The 8,473-nt window shown below is 49.7% G+C and overlaps 1 protein-coding gene across 1 annotated transcript; it reads right to left on the bottom strand.

Moving 5' to 3' along the window:
* Nucleotides 1–7,170: 7,170 nt before the first annotated feature.
* Nucleotides 7,171–8,106, bottom strand: LOC142821201 (olfactory receptor 14C36-like). Its single transcript, XM_075912043.1, has one exon. It carries the CDS (start codon nucleotides 8,104–8,106, stop codon nucleotides 7,171–7,173), a length of 936 nt encoding a protein of 311 aa, XP_075768158.1.
* Between the last annotated feature and the right edge of the window lie 367 nt (nucleotides 8,107–8,473).

An 8,473-nucleotide genomic window follows, 5' to 3' on the forward strand; every position in this document is an offset into this window, starting at 1 on the left:
CTTCTATGATACATTCAAGAGACCACACGACCAAATGAGAGTCAAGATTATTGAGTAGGACCCAGGCATACTATAGGACAAGAAAAAGCGAGTGGGTCACTCAATAATTACGTGTTCACTTCACTTTATTCACGTCACTCCCTCTGAAGCGCCTTGTACCTGCCAAAGCTGGAGGAGAGGAGACTGCCCTAGAAGCACTTTGGGTCTGACTCACAATGGCTGTTTCTATGGGCTAAATCTGAGAGCTACTCACTGCTCTCCCATAGGCATGTTTTGCTATAACCCATCTGTGATGGGTCCCCCCAGGGTTCTCCCTGCAACTGGGGCTTCACTGAGTCCTCCAGCCCCCCAGACTGGGCTCCCTCTCACACCGGGCTGCTGGGGCCGGTCCCATTCACATGGGCAGGGACACACCTAGTTCTGGTGACATGGGAGCTCTTTGACTGAGCAGCACTAGAGAAGAGACAGTCCAGATCCCCACCGGCTCTCCAGCCTAGAATGCCAGTGGAGCAGAGGGGACAGCAGCCATGCATACTGGGACGTGGCTTGCTTTTCTTCCTGTTCCATTAACGATAAGTGAGCGAGTGGAAATACTTGGATTTCCTGCCTGCCTCCCACTCCTGGCTGGTGAAGGGATGGGTGGAGGAGAAATTCATAGAATACTTTCCCCTTTCTCCCTGATAGTCAGGGGAGTGGAAGGACAAAGAAGACATGTCCCGATACAGACGGATGCTGCCTCCCCCGCTCTACTGAAACGGCAGCCATGTAAGAACCCACAGGAGTAGCATCCCGCCCTGGTCCAAACAACAACCACTAGGTGTTTGTTTCCCAATCTGACTCTCCCAGTCTGAATGTGGAGGAAAATATGCTCATCTCTGGTTCCCCGGCTGAGAGATTTTCCTGCATAGAGTTCACTTAGTGTCACCCTGGTTAAAGTCAAACTGCACTTTTATTAACTACAGAGGTAGCTGGTAAGAGACAAGAGATAGCAAACCGGCCAAAGCCGCTCATCTAGCAAGCAAGCAAACACACACATGAAGCCACAAGCAAGCAAACACGCTGGTCAGACTGGCTGTGAATGAGTCACATCTCACCTGCACTGATGACACCAGCCCTCCGGTAGATTCTCAAGGCACACGCTGCATTTACTTTGGAGCTTGCATTTCCCAGGCTCAATTACAAAGGCTGGAAATCCCGTTAGCCCCGATCCAGCACTTCCCTCAGGTCTGTCTTTGATCCCCGGGTCTTTCTAGGAGCCCTCTTCTGTGGTGAATGAAGAGAACCGATGAGCTCGCTCTCTGCTATATGGAGAGTCAGTTGGGGCAGGAACCCTTTGTTTCAAAAGTTAATTCCCAGATTAGTTAGCAGACAAATAAAAACTTTCTTTGAGGGAGTCTAGAGTCATGTGGCTTGGACACTCTCCCCTCCCTTTATAGAGTCCTAGCAAGCGTGACTGACGGGGTCTCTGGAGAGGTTGCAGAATGGCTCAGCAGTTGAGAGATGAGGTTCCCCTAATGTTTATCGGTTTCCTAATGCCTAATTACCCCGACAGGCCCATCCCAACCTCCTACCTAGACTGGCAGCATGTTTCCTGATGGGCATTACACAAGTGTAACTATGTTTCAAAAACAGACACAGAGTCGATATTCATAACTTCAGAAACAAAACCAAATCAGAATGGCATATTCCACCAATTACAAGCTATCCACAAATATGCCTAGTAATCCATCATGCCCAAAATCCTTTTTGCTATTCACGCTAATAACATTACTATGGAGAATGTCGTTCCCTCTCCTGGATTGAAAAAGCAACCCTATTGTCTCAGATATGGGGGTGAGCAATCTGATTTCATTTCTAAATCAAATTATTGCATTTTCACTGTGAGGCATCACTATACATACTATAGCCAGCCACTAGGTACCCTGGAGGGGATGGACCGAAGACAATGACCAAGCCATTTGTCTCGTGCATCCATCTCCAGCCTTCCACAAACAGAGGCCAGGGACACCATTTCTACTCCCTGGCTAATACCACTCCATGGACCCAACTTCCATGACTTTATCAAACTTCTCTTTAAACTCTGTTCTAGTTCTAGCCTTCACAGCCTCCTGCAGCAAGGAGTTCCACAGGTTGACTATTTGCTTTGTGAAGAAGAACTTTCTGTTGTTAGTTTGAAGCCTGCTACCCATTCATTTCATTTGGTGTCCTTTAGTCCTTCTATTATGGGAACTAATGAAGAACTTTTCTTTATGCACCCTCTCCACATCACTCATGCTTTTATAGACCTCTATCCTGTCCCCCCTCAGTCTCCTCTTTTCTAAGCTGAAAAGTCTCAGTCTCTTTAGCCTCTCTTTATATGGGACCTGTTCTAAACCCCTGATCATTTTAGTTGCCCTCCCCTCTCCCACCCTCTCTCTTCCCCTCTCCCACCTCCTTTTCCCAGTCTCCCCCAGTTTTGTTCAATGAAGACAGATTCTATTTTTGAACACACGTGTCCTTTATTTTGTACATCAGGAAGGGGGGCTAGGGAGGGGTAAGTGGAAGGAGGTGAGGGAGGAATGGGGTACAAGCCCCCAATTGGGAGGATTGGGCTGGCTCTGCGGGCTCCTCGGGGTGGAAGCTCTCCTGCAGCCCCTTGATTGACCTCCCCCCCCCGGATGGCAGCCTGTGGCAAGTGCAGCCGGGCTGATGGCCGAGTGCTGTGATGTGCCCAGTGTGGGCACTCAGGGCACTCCAAGCCAGGACTGCTTTGCAAGCGGGGAACCCCTGAGAACTGTCTGTCCGGGGTGGGGGTCGGGTCCCTTTAAGCACAGCCCTCAGCTAGCCTGAGACAGCAGCTCCACACTCTAAGTCCTAACCTGATGCCCTGCCGGCACTGCTTCTGGCCATACTTAACCTCGTTTCAGGGTCCACTCAATGTGGACATGCTAGTTCGAATTAGCAAAATGCTAATTGGAACTAGTTTTTAGGTCTAGATGCACTAGTTCGAATTAGGTTAGTTCGAATTAACTAATGCGAACTAAGTTAGTTCGAATTAGTGCTGTAGTGTAGACGTACCCTAAGTTAATTCGAATTAGTGCTGTAGTGTAGACGTACCCTAAGTTAGTTCGAATTAGCGCTGTAGTGTAGACGTACCCTAAGTTAGTTCGAATTAGCGCTGTAGTGTAGACGTACCCTAAGTTAGTTCGAATTAGCGCTGTAGTGTAGACGTACCCTAAGTTAGTTCGAATTAGTGCTGTAGTGTAGACATACCCTCCATGACTGTGCCACTTGCTCTTCACCTACAGAAAGGTTCCCCAGGAATCCACAGGGTTCCTGTGGATTTGAGGTTCTGTACGAGAGAAGAGTGAGGGGACCCCGGACTTGCTAAGAGCTGAGAGGGAGGAGAAGGCCTCCCCCGTGGGGAATTGGTGGTGGACTATGTCCTGGCTTCCTAAGAAAAATTTGCTGAGCTCCTAGGCCTTGGGGACCAGCGTTGCCCCTTGTTGGAATGTATTCCCCTGAGCAGCTAACACCAGCCCAGGACAGGGAGTTCAGAGAGGTACTGCATTCCCACTCACCTAGCACTCAAGCAGAGAGGGATGGGAGCCCATCCCGCTCTGGCTCCACCCTGAGCCCTCGCCCTGAACCCACCCCCAGACCTCGTGCCAGGGCCCGGAAGAAGGCCCGGCCTTGGCCACAGCTGGACCTCATGCTGGGATCGGGGAAAGTATCCATCACCCTCCCCCGCCAAAGATAGGTGGTGAAACCAGGAGCAGTGGCCTGACCAACCCCCACCCCACACAGGACAGGCAGAGGGTCCAGGAACTACAGTTTGGTCTGGCCACCCTCCCAGGACAAGTGGGGGGGGGGCACCGGGAGCCATGGCCTGCCCCCTCTTAGGACAGAAGGTGGACTGAGTGTCACAGCCCTTCCTGCTCCCCCTGTTGGACCGGCTCCACATGGAACATTGGCGGGACCACGAATCATGGCTCCCCACCCCCAAAGCACATGCCAGGGTCTGGCTCAGTGCCCCTCCCCCCAAAGAAGACCCCCGCAGGACTAGGAATTGCAGATCCCCCCTTCCTGGGGAAGATGTCAGGAATAGGAACGGTGCCACAGCCTAACCCCCTCCCACACATGGAGGAGACAACCGGCCCAGAGAAGACTTCAAGGCTGAGCACTTCAGCCTGGCCCTCTCCCTGGACCAGTGACATCTTGGCCACCCCAGGAAGCCATGGTGGGTCCCCCCCCATGGCTCCCTGCCTCCTGCCCTGAGCCTCCTGCCCAGATCCCCCATCCTTGCCCTAAGGCTCATCTCATACCAACCAAAAAACAGGACAATGTAGCACTTTAAAGACTAACAAGATGGTTTATTAGGGGATGAGCTTTCGTGGGCCAGACCCACTTCCTCAGATCAAATAGTGGAAGAAAATTGTCACAACCATAGATACCAAAGGATACAATTTAAAAAACGAACACATATGAAACGGACAAATCACATTTCAGAACAGAAGGGAGATGGGGGGGGGAGGTAAATGTCTGTGAGCTAATGATATTAGAGGTGATAATTGGGGAAGCTATCCTTGTAATGGGAAAGATAACTAGAGTCTTTATTCAAACTTAGGTGTAAAGTGTTGAATGTAAGCATGAATGACAGTTCAGAGGATTCTCTTTCAAGAGTAGTCTGAAAAGGCCTTGGTAGCAGGATTCAGGTAGTTAAGTCGTTGAGACAATGTCCTTTCTGGTTGAAATGGCAAGAAACTGTTTTTTCTTTGTGATCCTGTCTAATATCTGTTTTGTGGGCATTGATCCGTTGGCGAAGTGTCTGAGACGTTTGTCCAATGTACAAAGCAGACGGACACTTTTGGCACATGATAGCATAGATTATATTTCTGGGTGCGCAGGAATATGTGTACTTGATCTTATAACTCACTTGGTTAGGTCCAATAATGGTTTCAGCAGAGTGAATAAGGTCTGGACAAAGCTGGCAACAGGGTTTGTTGCAAGGGAAGGTACCAGGGTTGGTATTAGTGTGGTATGTCCTGTTGTTGTTGGTAAGAATCAACTTGAGGTTAGGAGGTCATCTATAGGAGACTATGGATCTGTCTTCCAGAGCCTCTCGGAGTTTGGAATCCTGTTCCAGTATAGGCTGTAGTTTATTGATAATGTGTTGGACAGGTTTAAGTTGGGGGCTATAGCTGATGACAAGTGGTGTTCTATTGTTGGTTTTCTTGGGTCTGTCTTGAAGTAGATGGTTTCTAGGTATTCGTCAGGCTCTTTCAATTTGCTTTTTTATTTCACTGGGTGGGTAGTTGAGGTTTATAAATGCTTGGTGGAGATGCTGAAGTTTCTGGTCTCTGTCAGTGGGATTAGAGCAGATGCGGTTGTATCGAAGGGCTTGGCTATAGAAGATGGATCATATGGAGTTTTCTGGATGGGAGCTGGAAGCATGTAGGTAACTGTATGAGTCAGTGGGTTTTCTGTAGAGAGTGGTGTCTAATTTTCCATTGCAGATTTGTACGGTGGTGTCCAGGAAATGGATCTCTCGTGTAGAATGGTCCAGGCTAAGATTGATGGTGGGGTGTAGGTTGTTAAAATCTCTGTGGAATGTCTCCAGTGTTTCTTGGCCATGCGTCCAGATTAACACGGCTACATTTCTATCACTTCTTGCTAATGTGCCTGTAGAAACCTTTCTTGTTATCCTTCACATCCGTTGCTAGTCGCAAAGCCAATAGTGAAGAAGAAATTTCTGTTGTTAGTTTGAAGCCTGCTACCCATTCATTTCATTTGGTGTCCTTTAGTCCTTATATTATGGGAACTAATGAAGAACTTTTCTTTATGCACCCTCTCCACCCCACTCATGCTTTTATAGACCTCTATCATATCCCCCCTCAGTCTCCTCTTTCCTAAGCTGAGAAGTCCCAGTCCCTTTAACCTCTCTTCATATGGGACCTGTTCCAAACCCCTGATCATTTTAGTTGCCCTCCCCTCTCCAACCCTCTCTCTTCCCCTCTCCCACCTCCTTTTACCAGTCTCCCCGAGTTTTGGTCAATAAAGAGAGTCCTTTATTTTGTACATCAGGAAGGGGGCTAGGGAGGGGCAAGTGGAAGGAGGTTAGGGAGGAATGGGGTACGAGCCCCCGATGGGGAGGACTGGGATGGCTCTGCGGGCTCCTCAGGGTGGAAGATCTCCTGCAGCCCCCTGATTGACACAACCCCCCCAGATGGCAGCCTGCGGCAAGTGGCACCGGGCTGATGGCCGAGTGCTGTGATGTGCCGAGTGTGGGAATTCAGGGTACTCCAAGTCAGGACTGCTTTGCTTTCTCTCATCGAGTTAGACAAGCGAGCGGGGAACTCCTAAGAACTGTCTGTCCGGGGTGGGGGTCGGGTCCCTTTTTATGCACAGCCCTCGGTTAGCCTGAGACAGCAGCTCCACGCTCCAAGTCCTCATCTGATGCCCTGCTGTCACTGATTCCAGCCAGCCTTAACCTCGGTTGAGGGTCCACTCAATGTGGACATGCTGGTTCAAATTAGCAAAACGCTAATTTTCTAGGTATTTGTCTGGCTCTTTCAATTTACTTTTTTATTTCTAAAGGTGAAACCTCAACTACCCACCTCAGGCAGCAGCCACGCACACTGAGAACTAAACTGATGACCTGCCAGCACTGGTTTCATCCAGCCTTAACTTTGGTTCAGGGTCCACTCAGTGTGGACGTGCTATTTCAAAATAGCAAAATGCTATTTCGAAATAGTTTTTGTGTGTAGATGCGCTATTTTGAATTAAGTTAATTCAAAATAGCAGTGTAGGGTAGACATACCCTCAAAGGGCGTAACAAGGAGGAGGGAGAAACATTATTCTTCCTGGCCTCTGAGGATAGAACAAGAAGCAATGGGCTTAAACTGCATCTATGGAGGATTCGGTTGGACATCAGGAAAAACTTCCTCCCTATCTGGGTGGTTAAACACTGGAAAATTGCCTAGAGAGGTTGTGGAATCTCCATCTTGAAAGATATTTAAGAGCAGATTAGACAGACCTCTATCAGGAATGATCTAGAAGGTGCTTGGTCCTGCCATGAGGGCAGGAGACCGGACTCGGTGACCTCTCGAGGGCCCTTCCAGTCCTAGCATTGTATGACTCTATGATTCAATAAAGAAGCCGAGGATGCAATCACAAGCACTGAAGGACATTTCAATTCTTGGAAAATAACCTCCACCCAGTCAAGTTTTTCATTGCAGCTTTAATCTCCTTGTTCCTCAAGCTGTAGATGACCGGATTCATTATGGGAGGCACCACGGCATAAAGAACACCCACCACCAGATCCAGACTTGATGCTGAGCTGGAGGTGGGTTTCAAGTACGCAAATAAACCAGTGCAAATTAACAAGGAGATCACAGCGAGGTGGGGGAGGCAGGTGGAGAAGGCTTTGTGCCGGCCCTGCTCCGAGGGGATTCTCAGCACCGCTCTGAAGATCTGAACATACGACACAATGATGAAAACAAAACAGTTTAAACCTAGAATCACACCACAGGCAAGAAGTCCAACCTCACTCAGGTAGGAGTCGGAGCAGACCAGTTTGAGGAGCTGGGGGATTTCACAGAAGAACTGGTCGATGACATTGGACTGGCAGAAGGGTAAAGTGAAGGTGTTCCCGGTGTGCAGAACAGAGTAGACAATACCTGCAAACCAGGCACTAGCTGCCATTTGGACACAAGCTCCCTTGTTCATCACTCTCTCGTAGTGCAGCGGGAGGCAGATGGCGACGTGTCGGTCGTAGGCCATGACGGTGAGTAAGGCAAAATCAGTTGTAGCGAAGAAAAAAAAGAGAAAGACTTGGGCGACACAGGCAGGGTAGGAAATCGACCTAGAGTTCAGGAGGGAGTTGGCCATGGATTTGGGGACAGTGACGGAGATGGAGCCGAGGTCTAGGAGAGACAGGTTCCCCAGGAAGAAGTACATGGGGGTGTGCAGACGGTGGTCACAGACTATGGCTGTGATGATGAGAAGATTCCCCATAAGGGTAGCCAGGTAAAGCACCAGAAACACCACAAAGTGCAAAACCTGCAGCTCCCGGATGTCTGAGAACCCCCGGAGCAGGAACTCGGTCACGGTGCTTCGGTTGGACATTTCCTTCTCTGTGATATCTGTGGAGGGAAGGACAAGGACAGTGGTGAGGTTCAGAGAGGCCAAGTGCTTCCCCTTGGTACTGACTGACCCAGAGGCCCTCGTCTCTCGTCAGCTGCATTCACCATGAGCGGTGAGTTATCCCGGGCCCATTGGCCTGACTCCTGTACCATCCAGGGATCTGCATCTGAAGATCAGGCGCAGGACGGGGCTGGGTCTAATGCTGTGTGAAGGTTGGAACAAAGCACAATCCCAGGGCAGCAGCTCTGGCCGAGACGGCTCCCTGCTTGCTACAAACAGCAGGCCCGGAACTGGGGCATGAAACTAAAATGCCGACACTTTCTGCAGCAATCTGACTCACTCAGGAGCT

The sequence above is a fragment of the Pelodiscus sinensis genome, chromosome 30 (assembly GCF_049634645.1).
Source record: "Pelodiscus sinensis isolate JC-2024 chromosome 30, ASM4963464v1, whole genome shotgun sequence".
Classification (NCBI taxonomy): domain Eukaryota; kingdom Metazoa; phylum Chordata; order Testudines; family Trionychidae; genus Pelodiscus; species Pelodiscus sinensis.